Source organism: Callospermophilus lateralis, chromosome 6, assembly GCF_048772815.1.
Source record: "Callospermophilus lateralis isolate mCalLat2 chromosome 6, mCalLat2.hap1, whole genome shotgun sequence".
In the NCBI taxonomy this organism is placed as follows: Eukaryota; Metazoa; Chordata; class Mammalia; order Rodentia; family Sciuridae; genus Callospermophilus; species Callospermophilus lateralis.
Genome location: NC_135310.1, coordinates 91,630,532 through 91,648,396, shown reverse-complemented (window position 1 = coordinate 91,648,396; position 17,865 = coordinate 91,630,532). Strand labels below are relative to the sequence as shown.

Below are 17,865 nucleotides of genomic sequence, written 5' to 3'. Positions count from 1 at the left end.
TGGTGCCTTCTAGAGGGCTGTGGAATGCAGACAGAGGAAATGCAGTGATTTAGGACATGTTGCAGAAATAACACCCAATTATCTGTTGATGGCTGGGTTGTAGGAGGCAAGGAAAAGGCAGAAGTAAAGAGTGGCCCTTAGGTTTTTGTTTTGAAGTCTGAGTAGATGGCAGCACCTTTAGAAACATGGGGAAGAAAGAGCTTTGGTGGTGGGAAATCAAGGGTTCTGCTCAATAAACAATTATTGAATTAAAGAACCACAGTGCTGGTCACATAAGAGAATTCTTGTGTTTTGGATTATTAAATACCATATATCTCTGCATGGACCATTCATTTATGAATTTTGTGTGTCTGCTTTCACATCAAAATAGTAGAATTAGGTTGTTGCAGAGGAATGGTGGCTATGAAGCTGAAAATATTTTTAACCTTAATATGAAAAAAAATTCAAATATTTACTATAACACCCTAAATCTAAATTTAGAGTATTGTTCTCTTTTTTTAATATAATAGTTGTTCTTTACATAATATTTATAAAGGATTTTACTCCTTATAAAGCCGCACTCTCAATATTAAGCTATGTATGATGTCTTCCTATTCCTGAGTCCCTCTTCTCTACTCTTTCTCTCTCACATGGTTTGTTTTTGGTAGCTCTCTCTGTTTATCATTACCTTTCAAATTGGGTCTTTCCTAAGCTTCATTTCTTGGCTCTTTTCTATCATCTCCTCTTTATCTTCATAGCTCCCACCTCATTTCTTTTAGGTGTCTCCTAACTGCCAACTGACCAAAGGAGCTTTTGCTTTTTGTGGGGGTAGGTGGGATATCAGGGATTAAACCCAGGGGCACTCAACCACTGGGCCACATCCCCAGCCCCTATTTTGTATTGTATTTAGAGACAGGGTCCACTGAGTTGCCTAGTGCCTTGCCATTGCTGAGGCTGGCTTTGAACTCCCTATCCTTCTGCCTCAGCTTCCTGAGCTGCTGGCCAAAGGAACTTTTTTCCATTCAGTATAGCTTCCCAGCCCAGCCCAGCATTCCATCTCATGACAGTTATTATTACCAACATCCTCTCTAGTTCTGTTTACTTACTACTGTCTGTCTCTCCCCAAATTCTATGCCAGCGACTTCATTTATTTTATTCATAAGTGTATTTCCAGTGCTCAGAACCATGTCTCAAACATAAGAAGTATTCAATTAACATTTGTTAAATGGTGAATTAGTACATTGTATTCTCTCTTTGGGGAATTTTATCCAAGTCTACACTATCTACTATTACTTCTGCTAAGAAGACATCCAGTTTATATGTTCATATTCTAAATTTGATTATTCTCCAGATCCAGATTTCTCGGCCTAGATAATATCAGTTTTAGCCTATTACCCTACCTGAACTCCCTGCCTGTTAATATGAATTACTATTTTTCTAGGTATCTTAAGCTTTCTCATGTAATGTTATTCCTTTTATTCAGAATGCCCTTCCTTTGCCCTTCACTATTCTGATACTTCTGGAACATTACTAGCTTTTACCAGGCTCTTGGTCGACACAGGCAGTTCCCTTGACCCATCTGTTAAACCACAGCTACAATAGTATTAACGCAGAGGCCTTCCTTGGCCCAGATATCTGTGTTCCATCTCGTTTTAATCAGCTTTTTTGTCACTGCGATGAAAAGGTCTGACAAAAATTTTAGAGGAGAAAAAGTTTATTTGGCATTTATGATTTCAGAGGTCTCAGCCCACAGATGTCTTAGTTCATTACTCTGGGTGAGGGAGACCATCATGGCAGAAGGGCATGATAGAGGAAAGCAGCTCAGAACTGTCACAAGAAAGCAGAGAGACAGTTCCACTCACTTGGGGGAGGGGGGAATATGAACCCCAAAGGCACACAGTAACCTCTCTCCTCCAGCTGTACCCTAGCTGGCTACAGTTACAGCCTAGTTAACCTTATAGGTGAATTAATCACTGATTGGGTTGTAACTGCCATCATCTGATCATTTCACCTCTGAACCTTCTTGCACTGTCTTACACATGAGCTTCAAGGGGACACTTCATATCTAAACCCTAACACATCTCATCAGTTATTTCCTTCAGAATGGCACCTATTACAATCTGGAATTCTCTGAATTGTTTTTCCCTTACCAAATATGTGTATTCCTCTCTAGACCTGAACTCTTTAAGGGCAAAGACTTTGTGTCTCTTGTTCACTGGCAAAATTCTCAGTGGTAGGATACTTCTTAGGATACCCTGGGGCTCCATAGAGGTTGTTGGATGAATGCATTTACAAATAAACTCTTAAGTCTCCAATGGCATTTTTTCTTTTGTCAAAATATAGCACTTCCCATGGCTACTGTTCTTTGGGGAATGGAGGATTTGCTATCCTGGGAAGGCACTTTATTGTTTCCTTCACTTGTTGTTTCTTGTCTGTTTTGGTGCCTAATGTCTAATAGGTTCCTGACTTATTTCTCTAATAAAATTTAAATGATTTTAATATCAAAACAATAACACACTCTGAGAGAGAGACAGAGAGAGAGACAGAGAGTGAATATTAATGCTGTATATACCAAAGCTCTTAGTGTTTTACATTTGGATAATTATTATGTAATGCTCTTTCCTCTACAGGACTTCTATTCTTAACTTCACTAGCTACAGAAAGAATGGGAACTTCAGATTTATATGCAAAAATGACTTTGTATCTCACGTTTTGTTGAGCATTCATGTTAGGATTAAAATTATGAACTACTTTAGTACCAAAGATGAATATTAATAAGTGTCTATTTCCAAAAGACCACAAAAAATATGCTTTTTCAAAACTAAAAGATGATTGGTATAAATACATAATAGATAACAAAAGAAATGAAGACAGTAGTTGCTTTTAGGTTTTTCTTTCTTTCTTTCTTTCTTTCTTTTTTTTTAATGGCCACATTAAGAATAGCTTTTCCAAAATATAACCACACGGTTTCCCCTGCAACTACTCAACTCTGCCACACGAAAGTAGCCATGGACCATATGTGAATTAATGGATGTGGCTGTGTCCCAATAAAATTTTATTTGTGGACACTGAAATTCAGCTTGATATAATTTTCACATGTTAAGAAATAGTAGTCTTTAAAAAAAAAAAGTCTCCAACTGCTTAAAAATGAGAAAAGCATTTTAATTTGTAAGCCATAGAAAAATAGCCAATGGGACACATTTGACCCTTGGTTGGTAGTTTGCAAATCCCTGCTCAACACAGGTCAGTTTGAACAGGAGCCACGTGTGTGGCTTTGGATGTACCCTGTGTGTCAGCATTATTAAATGCCACAAAGTGAGAGTGATCTGAAAGAAAGCTTTTTCAAGGGGTCTTCCACCTGAGCACCAAAGCCTGGCAGAGAGACCCCAAGCAGAATGCAGAAATGCATAATTCTGCCCAGATACGCCCAGGCTTTGAAACTACTACTGAATCAAAAAAAAGAAAAAGAAAAGAAAAGAAAAAAGAAAAAGAATGTAAAGCTCACTCACCAATTAATTTACAAGTTTTTTATCTTTATTCTAGAAAATAATATGTAAAATAATTAATTATTTAAATTTTAAGATATGATATGACATTAGCAAGTAAAAAATGCAACTTTAAATTGCCAGAAGGTTACTTTTTAACTGCCCATATAGTGTGCCTACTTTTGAGTATCTAGTAATCCTGTTTTCTTTCAAAAAATAAAAATCACTGCCTTGTCATGGAAGGACATTTCTCATTCACATCTGAGTTCAAAGCCTCTGGGGTTTTGGGATCCAAACTACATAATGGTGGTGATGGAGGGGATCTGGCAGAGTTCTCAGAGCATGGTTGTCTTGGCCAAGCTCCTGCCAGCTGCTGTTCCCAGAGAAATGAAGGCTGTGTGTCACAATCCATCAGTCCTGTTCTTTCTCTGTGGCCCTGACATTCCAATTCTGGCCTTTTCAGAAAGAAGATATGGAGTGTATGAGGGAAGTAGAGTGGAGAGAACAACTAAAAAACTATCTTTAGAAATGTCTGAATGTTCCTATTTAGACCACTGTCACCAAATAGTAAAACTGGTTACCACACAAAGACTATAGTAGACAAATTAATGTGCATGTGTATCTATAACCAGGGATTTGATAATCACCAGTCTTCAGTGGTATCTAGATTTGAACTCCTGATGGACATGTAATTGTTTTATTGCCTCAAATTGAATTATTATATCATACTCAGTGAAAAATATTTACATGAAGCAATGTTGTCAGAGAAGGAATTTGGTAAATACTTGGTGAATGAATTAAGGAATGAGTAAAAAGTGTCAAGCTCCTGCTTGTGTTCAATTAATCTCAGCAGTCCTTCCCAAATGCCCTGTTTTACTTGGTATCAAGGATTGCTATACAAATATGAAAAGCATGGCTTTTTAAACTGCTCAATGGCAAAGGGGTCACCACAAGTAGGCTTGGCTCGGTCCCTCTGTGTTTGCTATGAACACATGAAAAAACAAAACTTATAAGTACTCTATTTTTCCTATAAGTACTTTCTAACACAGAGCCAACACATCACCTTCCCACTCATCCCCACCCCGCTGCCCCTGCTTTTCGGACAGGATTTCAAAACTGTAGGTTAACAACTAGTAATCTTAGTGATGTCTTCCATAAGTAGTTCCATTTTGGCAACTGGGCAATTTTCTAATAATGATGAGTCAAGATCCAGTTTGTAAATATGAAAATTATGAATCAACATGAAAAATGATGCAACCTTCATATATATTTTAGGAAAATAAGTATAACCTCCCCAAAAAAGGGAAGGGAAAGAATAATCTTTCAGGAAGACTTTAAGCAACTTTGATATTCTCTTACACGTTTGTTTATGGTTATGAGGGGCCCCTGCCTGGGTATTTCCTCTGATCATTTACATTGAGTGCTACAGAATTTATGCCATTGTATTAAAGAGTTAGGTGGATGCTTAAAGGTAGGGTTTTTGAAGTGCTCTTTGCAGTTTGTGGTCTCAGCTGCAATGGAAATTCTGAGTTTGTCATTCATGATGAGCAATCCTCTTATTCTATGAAGCAATATATTTTTAACCTTGTATATCTAAGTAAACCAAGAAGGCAGCCCTTTCCATCTGGTAGAATTTATCAGAATAAAGAAGGAGAAGGAGGGAAGAAGAGAAGGATAGAAAGAAGAAGAAAAGAAGGAAGGAAGGAAGGAAGGAAGGAAGGAAGGAAGGAAGGAAGGAAGGAAGGAAGGAAAAGGAATAAAACTGAATAAAAAGGAAACCTTATTCAACTCCTTAGGTGGTACATTTAAGTACTACAGGATGAGCTCTATTTATTCTAAATGCAGTTCCTGCCTTTGGTTATATGAATATATTCAACATAAAGTTTTGAATGTTTAATCTCTTGAGTGAGGTCTCTGAAGGACAACCAAAAAAAATAATGTTTATTGCAAAAGTCAAATACTTCGTCATAATATGGAACACATCGTGGCATAATTTCCTTGAACTTCATTATGATAAAATCTGTTCCAGTGATGTTAGCCATCGTGATGCTACCTAGAACCCCCATGCTCCAGACACTGCCCTGGGTGTACTGCTGTAAGCTCCTGAGGGATACCCACTTGTTTATTCCTCTGCTAGCCCAATGAGGTAGTTGTTGGTATTACAGAAACATTGAGGCACAGAGAGGTTAGGCAATTGTATACTGGTAAGATGAATGTGGAATTTGTCTTTCAAACTGACTTGAGAGACTGATAGGGTATTCTGTGAATAATCGTATGAAATAGCAAGTATAAGCTGGAACTAGCTTATAAAACTAGAAAAAACTCAGGTGTTGAGTCCATGGCCCAGATCCAGAGTCGGCTCATAAACCACTCCAGTAGGTTGCTGTTTTCTTGTATTGTCCTTTGTCTGTTTTGCTTATCTCTATAGCCTTCATTCATATATTTTTACTCTCTTGCTCTCTCGTTTCCCTTCTATATGCCCTCCATTTCTGTCCACAATTCAGGTGAAGTGTCAAATTAATTAACTCCAGTTTTTACATGGAGCACAGTACAATGAAGACAGACTTCCTATCCTCTAGGACCTCCATAAAGGAAAGAGTTAAAACTTCATGATTTTCCTAATGAATAGGTTTCAAAGCACTATCTCTCACTGATGAACCAAAGGAGTGATCTTTATTTTCCCCGAAGAAATAGCTTATGTACCTTGAGGTCTGTCTGCAAAAATTCCCTTATGCTTTCTGATGAACAGAAATCTATACTGAACCTGGGTTCTTTGAAAATGAGGACAGTTAAAGACACGGTAAGCTCAAGGCCAGTCTGAGGAACTTAGTGGGACCCCATCTAAAAAACAAAACAAAACAAAAAACCAACAAGACATTTTACTTTCAAAGTATTGTATGCTGCATATCCAGAGTCAAAATGAAAGTATTAAAATTGAAAAATGGAAGTGTGGCTAGTTTTGCTACAATGTTTATCAGTTATGTGTCACCTATTTTTATTACATAAGAAATCAAATCTAGTGTTGTAATGAAAACACTATACAGTGAATTTAAGATAATTCTTGGTGCATTCAGAATGCTCCTATTTGTTCAGGGACACAGTGCCCTTGAGGTTTCTTCTAAGTACTATAATCTTCTGTAAGAAAGGCATTTTTTCGATTTTTGAAGCAAGTTGCTCCGTTGTTGAACACCTACAATGATTGGATTTTATTCAGCAATTTTTACAAAAGCACAAATGTAACTGTGCAATTGGGCTTTGCATTATGTCCCTTTATCAGCATTAGGAATGTATTTACACTAGATATCATTTAAGACATTTCTTTTTTAATCTTCCTTCTTTACTATTCATTTAACACCTTAGCTTTCCATTTCCCTAAAGGCCATGACTCTATCTAAATTTACCTAAGATTTAAAACAGGTAATCTCCATGAAGGGAAGGGATTGGGGACTGAATTGATCCAAGTGTTTCCTAAAGGGACTGAAAGAAATAAAAGTCATCTTTAAATAATTTTTGCTGAATAAAAATTGATAGAAGTTAAAGAGGTTCAATTTTGATGCTGGGCAAGGTGGTACAACCTGTAATCCAAGATACATTAGAGACTAATGCATGAGGATCACAAGTTCAAGGCCAGACAACACAATTTAGTGAGACCATGTCTCAAATAAGGAAAATTTAAAAACGTCTGGGTATACATCTCAGTGGTAGAATAACCTTATATTCAATTCCCAATATCAAAAAAATACATACACACACACACACACACACACACACACACACACATATATATATATATATAACTTTGAATACTTCATATTTTAAAAAATGTTTACTGATAATTTGAAGGATAGCATTTGAATCCTATATGTCCATTAAATCACATTTTCTTTCTACTGTTTCTGTTTTGTTTTGTTTTGTTTTTGGTACTGATGATTGAACACAGTCACTCTATCGCTGAACTACATACCCTTCCCCACTTTTGTTTAATTTTGAAATAGGGCCTATCTAAATTGCTAAGGCTGGCCTTGAACTTGCAATCTTCCTGTAGATTCTCCTCCTTTAGCCTCCCCAGTTGCTAGAAATAAAGCAAGTGCCAAAATGGCCAGCTTCATATTCCATTTTATAATGGTTTACTGAAAATATTATCTTATTTTAAGAAGAACATTGCTAAGAGAGTAGATTCCAAGTGTTTTCACCAAAAAAAGTATATGAAGTAATGCATATGATAATTAGCTCAATTTAGCTATTCACAATATATGCATATCTCAAAACATGTTGTATGTGATAAATATAAACTTTGATTTTCCAATTAAAACTAAATTTTAAAAAATTACTCAAGAAACAAAACATAATTTAGTATCTTCAAAAAATCTCAAACCACTTAGAATTTACATGTTTATATATCTATTTGTGTTTATAATATCCACACATGTATACATGTATAAACTACATTCTTAGTATAATTAAGAAATGAATATTTAGTTTTATGCATTCCCTATACTGATGGATATGCAATTTAAAGAACTTGATGTGTAAATTAGTGACCTTAACCAATTTTTATACTCCTTTAAACTGTACTGTTTTCAAAAGTATAATTTAATCCATTCATATAACTATAATTTGACAGCTTCTGTACCTCTAACTAAACAATGAATGTTTCATGAAGTGAGATACATGCCTTTACCACTAAACCACTTTATAAATCTTTAAAGATTGTATTAAACTAAAATTTACCCAAGGTAAAATGACATAGAGTTGATACAGATATCCTCCATTTTAATTTTGTTGTATTATTTCATTTTAGCTTTCTATTGTGTGTGTGTATGTGTGTGTGTGTGGATATATATATATATATATATATATATATATATATATAGAGAGAGAGAGAGAGAGAGAGAGAGAGAGAGAGAGAGAGAGAGAGAGAAATTATTAGACCTCAGAACCCAACCTCTTATCTCTGGTTTATTTTCCTTTAGAGCAAAAACTATTGTATATAAGAAAACATTCATTTATTTTTATCAGCTTTTTGTCAGAGAGATGATTTTGTCTAAACCCCAAGACACCAAAGTTAGAATCAAAGAAATTGAAATAGATGTACTTTATTTTAAACATTAAATAAAGTGTAGACTGGGCACAGTGATACACAGCTATATTCTCATTGATTCAGAAGACAAAGGGAGGAAGATTGTAAGTTCCAGGGCAGCTTCTGCAACTCAAGAAGGCCTTGTCTCAAACTAGAAAGGACAGTGATTGTAGTTCAGCCCCTGGGTTCCATTCCTGGTACCAAAAAATTAATAATAATAATAATAATAATAATAATAATAATATTTAAAATGAAGTTTAGGGGAAACAAGGAAGAATGTGCTGATCTTCCCATGCACAAAAGAATTTATACTCTTTGGGGCATTTGAGCTGGATTAATTATGAACATGAAAAGTATTTTATGTTAAAAATTAAACTAAACAATTATAACCGTTATCCAAAAGATAGCATTAAACATTCTTACATAGTTTATGCATTACCCAGTACCTTCTTTCCTTCAACACCTTCAACATTTAGTTAGAAAATCCTTTTTAAGCTTAATATGTCAAATTACACTCAAAATGAAATCCCATCCTGTGCTGATAATGGATGTGTATAATAGCCTGAAAGAGCTTTAATGAAGTATAATTTCACTAGTGTGATGCAATAATACATAACCAATTTAATTCGAAACTAAACCAGTGGTGCAGTAATATATTTATACAACTAATTTGTTAAATTCTTAATTTTCATCCTCTCTTGGTTTAAATTACAAGTTCCCTTAAAATGAAATCCACTTAGGAATACCCTAATGATTTTTTACTTTAGCTTTCCTATTGTGACAGCTTTTACAGTTTTCCCCATCATCTTTCCACTTAAATCCTCCATGGGACACTTGAAAAATTCATGTAGAAACAGCATGAACCCATGTAAAATTTTACAAATTAAACTTCTTAATTGATGATTTTTATAAATCATCTTAAAACATAAGAACTTGTATTACACATATTACATATAATAAAAATACTCAGACATTACCAAACATATCATTTATGATTTTTTTCAATATCTATTAAAATGTTTATTGCTAGTAAAGACACAATCCTCCATTAACATACATTTTTCTTTCAATTTTAGGAAGAAGTCTTAAGATTATGTTATTATTAATCTATTTGTTCAATGTTCTTGTACATTCTAACAGCTCAGTAGTTATGTCAACATTGGTGCTATAATCATTTGGCTGACAGTTCTGTCTCCCAGAGCAATGTGGCTTTGTTATCCATGTCTTCATGGTACCCTATCTAATCCAAAACAAACTTGTTCTGATGATAATGTTCAGATAAATAATTATCATTTTGAAAACAAAGTAAAGATTTAAGTACAAATTTCAATCTGTTAACAAAAATAGAGACTACAGTATGAGTGTCTAACAGTTGGAATAGAGACTAAATATGAACCATCAGTATGACAGCATTTGTTGGTACTTTCAGAATATTCATTCCATTATTGACCATTGTGGTATAATCTGTGCTGAAAATAACACAAATCCTATATTGATAAAAGAAGGATTCAGCACCCTTAACAAAAAAAAGTACTGTCTGATAATAATACGTGTCTATTTTGCTGCTCCAGTATATATTATTTGGACTTGAACTTTATTTTGCATATGCTGCGAGGTTTAATTTGATCAATTTTAATTACACTAAAAAAGTAAAGCAAGACTGTTTGACATTGTTCTTTCTTCTTTTAATAGTGGCTAGCATTCAGAAGCTTCCGGCAGCCTCTGTTCTAACAGACATCAACTTCCCAATGAAAGGACGGAAAGGAATGGTTGACTGGGCAAGAAATTCAGAAGATAGGGTAGTTATTCCAAAAAGTATTTTCACTCCTGTGTCTTCAAAAGGTAATCACTACATAATCTGAGTTTTGAACAAAACATTTCTGATGAAGTCATTTAATGAATCCCTAGGTGTAAGCATTAAACAATTTTGACACAATTTACAATCATGATTCCAAACTAATTTTGTAAATATAGACAACTTACACTTGGCTTACAAATCTCTGAATTTACTGAAGGAAAGGATCTATTAAAGTGAGAGGAAAACATACAAATACAAATTATTGCATTATGCATACAAACTCATTTCTACTTCTGCCTCATGTTAAAATTTGCTTTGGTTAGAAGATATTATTTGGGCACGTAGAAACAAATTTAGGGGGAAAAATTAAGATTTAAGACCATTTTAAGTAGCCTTTAAAATTAATGGCTATCATCAAAAGTGACATTGTAGTCTTAATTGTTGCTTTGGAGACTTTGATCTTAAAACTAAACGCTACAAAAGAAAAATCAGCTCTTTTTCTCCAGGTCATTGGGTATTTAAACTTTTAAATGCAACTATAGCAGATTCTTGTCTCAGCCTCTACCAAAAACATGTCTTATAGTAGTGTAATTAATATACAGAGTGTGTGCTCAAACTGCCCCATGCAGAGTTAGAACACTTCTCAGTACCTAGCGGCATCTTTTTAACAGCTGTACTGGAATCCCCTTGGGATTAACAGATTAAAGTTTTATAAAACAGTATTTTTCTTGCTGTTTTCCTAATATTTTTAATTTTGTTCTTTCTAGAATTGGATGAATCATCCGTATTTGTTCTTGGAGCAGTCCTATACAAAAACTTAGATCTCATTTTGCCCACTTTGAGGTAAGCTACAAATTAACACACTGTTGCAAACCTTATAAATTATTCTAAAATGTGATTATAGTTCATTCTGTGAAAATAGTCAAACAAGCCTTGGTAACACAAAGGGCTTTTTTTGTAAATGAAATAGAAAATATCAGCTTAGTGAGCAGGTTATTAACATATTATGCATTTCAAAACAACTAGGGAAGATAATTTTGGTGTCTTATTGTAGCCCTGCAATTTTTTGTACCTAATCATGACTTGCCTAAAGACTAAAGAGTGAAAAGAAAGAACTCAAGTCTCTATAATAGAATGGGTCATTGTAAAATTAATCTGTCTTCTTGCTTTATTTGTACTTAATGATACTGTTCATTAACTTTATGTGAAATTAAAGGAGTACTGGGATGACTGGGAAGGGGTTTTATTCTTCATTTGCACAAGATCTCAATTAGCTTCAAAATATATTTTCAATTACAGGGACATTAAGAGAAAATGCTATTGTTCAATTAGATAACAGTTTTGGAAGAAATCCATTGATTTCTTTTCTGTCAGACATTTTAAAAAGCAAGTAGTAATTCAACTAACATTTATGTGTTCTGTTGTCTGTCTACTTTGCCAAATCTCACAGAAAACAAAATTCACATGTCCTTGGACAGTGATCCTATTACTGACAATGATCTGTTTCCTCCACACCACCTCATTTTGGAGGATTGATACAAAGTTGTATTTTGGTTAAACACAGCCATAGTTGTGCTGAGATATCTCCCCACACTTCCATAAATAAAGCAAAATTTTTAGGGAGGACAGCATATGAATGATGTGTACAGTTATGCCAGTGCTACAATGCATACTCTAATAAATAAAAACAATTAGAGTTCCATCCATCAGCAAAAGGCCACCCAAGGAAGTGACAATGACTAGGCTTGACTTTTGAAAAAAAATCTCTGCATGAAGCACATGATTAATGCAAGAGGTGAATCATCCCAAGTCCTTATTGATGCAAACCTTTTTCTCCTTCAGCCATAGAGACAAGCATGGGAAGTTACATTTTCTATAGTGTCCTCTGGCTAGAACTGAACTTTGTGAACTTGGATATATTTGAATTTGGTTGCATTTTGTTAATACGATATTTTCAAAATTAATAAGTTTACTCTCAACTTTGCTACTGGTTTTATTAAAATACATTGATGTATATAGTCACAGATCAAAATCTTTCATAGTTATAATGCTACCTTCCCTCTAAAAGGAAAAAGAGGAGATATGTTGGAAAGAAAAAGCTAGACCCTTATTTCCATAGGGAATTAATTTATGTAAGGTTTAATTTTTAAGAGTTCTAGACTAGACATAGTCTTAAAAATCAGGACTGATTAAAAGATTTCAATGTATCATGACAAGAGTTTTATAAACTTGTCCAGTCACCATACAATTCAATTCAATGGCCTTCATTTCAACTTAAAATAGAAGCACATTTATGTGTAACACAAACTCATAAGCTCTTTGTTCCTGAGGGCAAGAGTAAATGCAAAATAATTATTCAACATGAAATGTTTTTGATTACGAGTTTCCCTCTAGATATCCAACAAAGTTGCATAATTAACTTTGTTCTGTTTATCATAGAACTCATTCACCTACACAAATGAAGTCAAATTATCCTACATTTTATGAATCCATGAAGTCAGGGAAATTGGAAATTTATCTAGGGACATCAGTTTTTTCTGTAAAAAGAAAAAAGAAACATTCAATTATAGGTTGCATTTTTTTAAAATCATGGGAGGAACAGGTGTCACTTACAGTGTATGAATATGTTAATGGATCCGTTATGTATGATTTAATGAATAGAGCAGAATAGTCTAAAAGAACTATCCAAATACCACCTGAGACACACAGGGATTCCAATAGACTCTTGGGCAAATCACTGAAATTTTTTCATGTGAAAATTGAACTTAAATGTTCTTCCCAACTTCAAAAAGTTTTAGGTTTGGTCTCCAGCCCTTAGATCAAAACAAACTACATATGTATACATGTATATATGTGATATGTATATACACATATATATATACACACACTATGTATTTATATAAATATATAAATTAGTATATATATTTATACCAATATATAAATATATAAAAATATTCATTTATTTATTATAATTATATATTTGTATAACTATATAAATTAATATATATGTATGTTTATCCAACATATAAATATATAGTATATATATATATATCATATGATATGATGTATATTATATATACTATATAGTATATATAGTATATATTATTTATGGAATATATAAATATATAATAAATATTAATATATTTATATACTAATTTATATAGTGCATATTTATATATTAGCACATATATTATATATTTTATATATTACATATTAGTATATATTCTATATTACATAATATAAAATATATTCATATTTCCTTTTTTTAATTTCCTTTATTTTTAAATACATGACAGCAGAATGCATTACAAATCTCATTACACATATAGAGCACAATTTTTTATATCTCTGTATATAAAATATTTTGACACCAATTCATGTCTTCATACATGTACTTTGGATAATTATGTCCATCACATTCCACCATCATTTCTAACCCCCTATCCCCTCCCTTTGCTTCCCACCCCTCTGCCCTATATAGAGTTCATCTATTCTCCCATGCTTCCCCTCCCTACCCACTATGAGTCAGTCACCGTATATCAGAGAAAACATCCGGCATTTTTTGTGGGGGGATTGGCTAACTTCACTTAGCATTATCTTCTCCAACTCTCTCCATTTACCTGCAAATGCCATGATTTTATTCTCTTTTATTGCTGAATAATATTCCTTTGTGTATATATGCCACATTTTGTTTATCCATTCATCTAGTGGAGGGCATCTAGGTTGGTACACAGTTTAGCTATTGTAAATTGTGCTGCTATGAACATTGATGTGGCTGTGTCCCTGCCATATGATGTTTTTAAATCCTTTGGATATAGACTGAGAAGAGGGATATCTAGATCAAATGGTGGTTCCATTTCCAGTTTTCCAAGGAATCTCCATACTGCTTTCCATATTGGCTGCACCAATTTGCAGTCCCACCAGCAATATATGAATGTGCCTCTTTCTACATGTTCTTAGGTTGAAGTCCTTTGTAACCTCTGTATAAGAATTAGGAATATTTAGTGAATATAAATTTACAGTTAAAAAGAAAAATAAGTCTTGTACTCTATTGCATAGTAGCATAACTATAGGTAACAATAAAATATTATATATTTCATAAACATTAGTAAAGAATTTTGAATATTCTCACCACAAAAAAAATGATGTTTGGTATGATAAATATGCTAATCACCCTGATTTGAACATTACACAATATATCCACTACAAAACTTCACATTGTTCCTCATAAATAAATGCAGTTATTATGTATCAAGTAAAAACAAAATACTTTCAGAGATAAACATAAATATGTATACCCACACATACTTTTTATCTACAAAGTTATTCAGTAAATATAGATACCATAGAAAACTATATTCATATTAGGTCTTCCACTAGAAATAATGACAAAAGATGATTAAGGATGAAATGTTAATTTAATCCTAAGTACCTGTATGAAAACACGAATGGTGTGAACATACTTTGTATACAACCAGAGATATGAAAAATTGTGCTCTATATGTGTAATATAAATAATAATGCATTCTGCTATTATATATAACAAATCAGAATTTTTAAAAAAATTTTAAAATGTTAGTTTAAATAATCTTTAAAAGTGAAACACTGGTGTTTACTTATTTTCTGTTAACTCATACAAGAAATCATGACCACTAAGCACTCCCAGTATTGTTTTTCTAATTTTCAAAAAACATCTCCCAGAAAGTGAGTATCCCAATGACAGATCTGCTAAGTAAAGAATACATCTTTTAACAGACAAGTGTGGTAGTCACTCAGCAAATTTACTGGTGGAATTTAACGGTACAATATTAATTCTTTTGAGTCTCCTCCATCTTAAGACTCCCAGAACAGTGCTTACTAAATAATAAAGGGTCAATGAGTTTTTTTCTGGAATAATTAATTATCTTATGTGCTAGAATGTCATGTCTAAGCCAGTCTTTTAAAGTAAGGCATACAGTCATTTAGTGTTTAAACTATGGAAATATCTTAGGAACAAAGAAATAAAATACACATATCCTCTTATTTTATTCTAATAGTCTGTGTGAACTGAGCCCAATAAGAAAGGGTAATCTTCTTTCTTAATGAAAAAATGTACAATTTTTTTTATATGTTTAGTCATTGTTTATAAATTCTCATGAAATATTTTCTTCAGTGATCATTTTACTAATTATCTATTGAAATATTTGGAAGCATGTATCCCCATACATCAAACAATATTAGATTTGCTGTTAGGTTCCCTGATTTTTACATGATGTTATATAATCATTTATAAAATGATGCTTTGCATAATTTCCCTTGGGAGGACTATGAGGGAGGACTTAATATGATGTTTCAAATAAATATAATTTAAATATTTTTCTTCATACAAAAGCATAAATAATCTTGCATGTTGACTCTTTTTATTTAGGTACTTCTTTTCTTCTATTAGCGTAATATGCATTCAACTATTATTCAAGCTGCAATTTTTATTTTACTGTTTGACTGTCATCCCTTTTAAAATGAGATGAATTCAAATTGTTCTTTGAACAAAATGTGTTCTACTCAAGTCTAAACTAAATAGGTGCCATTCTCAGCCTCTTATATTTTCCTTCTTCAGAATAATTTTTTAAACTTAAAAATTATAGAGCTATATGATAGTGATGTGCAAGGTCCTTTAGAGTTTAATGTCATCTGGAATTTCGTTTCAAAGATGAAATATCTATGATCCTTATTGCTTAAGTGACCTGCCTAAGATTTTATGTTTAGTAGGTAAATGAGGTCTAATCCAACTCAAGTCTTTCTTTGCCAAAACCAGGAATTTCACTGTATCTCACTGCCTCCGTGCCACTAATATTGATTGCTTTAAGCAATAAAATCCATGCATTTATTTTATAGTGTGTGACTATACATGATGCTTTGTTTACTGCAAAGCATCATGTAAGGTCCAGAAGGAAGTAGCCATGAATGGAACATGTCAGGGAGCCCTGAGATTAGCCTGGGAGCCCAAACCTTGGCAGTTAAATTTGAGGCCCTAGTTTCTTACACCTTTCTTCTCCTCATGACCACTTACATGCCTGACAAAAGAAGGCTAGCCAGTCCAGATCAAAGGGTGAAACACCAGCACAGAGACCCCTCTCACATCAAGAATTCAAACATCTTCAGCTTGGCAAGTCCATAAACTACTGTGAGAGTTTTAACTCATTTTTATAACATTTTTGGAGGCCAACCTAATTATGATAAGAAACTTAAAAATGGATTATCATTGATATGGCAACTCTAACTCCAAAAATTTATCTCAAGGAAAAAGAATAGTATTTCCAAACACACACTGAAGCCAAGAATTCAGGAAATAGTTGTAAACAATCCACTCGCTGATTCATTTAATAAATGCAGTTTCCAGTTCTGTGGAAACCCACAAAACTTCTCAGTAGGTGAGCAGTATGTAATTTTCCTGATAAGACACATGGAAAATGCAGCCATGTTTTCTGAAAACAAACAAACAGACAAACAAAATACATTTCAATGTACCCACTAGCATTTGAGATAGTATGAAGAATCTAATTAAAATTACATGAAAATTCTACTCTAGAATTAATATGCCAGGAAAAATACAGATTAATTAAGAACTACAACATATTCATAAAGCCAAAAGTAGTTGGAAAATTACTTTTGAAAAAGTAACAAATTTCAGTCAGGCATGGTGGTGCACACCTGTAGTCCCAGAGGCTCGAGAGGCTGAGACAGGAGGATCAAAAGTTCAAAGCCAGCCTTAGCAATGGCAAGGTGCTAAGCAACTCAGTGAGACCCTGTCTCTAAATTAAATACAAAAATAGAGCTGGGGATGTGGCTCAGTGGTTGAGAGCCTCTGAGTTCAATCCCCAGTCTATACCTCCCCCAAAAAACTAACAAATTTCAATAATGCAAAATCACATGAATTTCTAACAAGCACATTAACAATAAAGATAAATGATACTGAACTTTTTATATATTTATGAAATTAATCATTTAAGTTCCAAATATTAAAGGAATTAGATACACACAGAAAAAGAAAATGAAATAAATACTTTTGGAAACAAACAACAACACCAGAACACACTGCAAACCCTCAACCTGAGCAGTCAGCATTCTCAGGAACATAACGTGTCCTTTACTTTCAGGATCTAAACTTTGAAGCTTCCTTCTTCTTTCTCAGTATAATAAAAAATACTGTAATTGTACGACAATCTGTATTTTAGAGTTCCCTATCATAAAGACATTATGAATTAAAATTGTGCACAGTGATAGCAAATTGGCATGAAAGTAGTATAAAATATTACATAGGAAGAGCATAATTAACAAAAATCTGGGCTTAATTTGGCCATACCTTTTTTGCAATTTTTTTTTTTTTTTAGTTGTTGATGGACCTTTATCTTATTTGCTTATTTATATGTGGTGCTGGGAATCCAATGCAGTGCCCCACACGTACAAGGCAAGTGCTCTACCACAGAGCTACGACTACAGCCCCTTGGCCATACCTTTTAAAAGGGAAAATAAATCTGTGATCA

At 33.4% G+C, this 17,865-nt stretch overlaps 1 protein-coding gene across 1 annotated transcript in view; it reads left to right on the top strand.

Annotated features, from left to right (window-relative positions):
• Nucleotides 1–17,865, top strand: part of Adgrb3 (adhesion G protein-coupled receptor B3) — a 674,891-nt gene that overhangs the window by 364,480 nt on the left and 292,546 nt on the right. The window contains exons 12-13 of the mRNA XM_076860054.1: nt 10,237–10,386; nt 11,110–11,185. Of these exons, the coding sequence (XP_076716169.1) occupies nt 10,237–10,386; nt 11,110–11,185 (226 nt within the window). The remainder of the gene's footprint in view (nt 1–10,236; nt 10,387–11,109; nt 11,186–17,865) is intronic.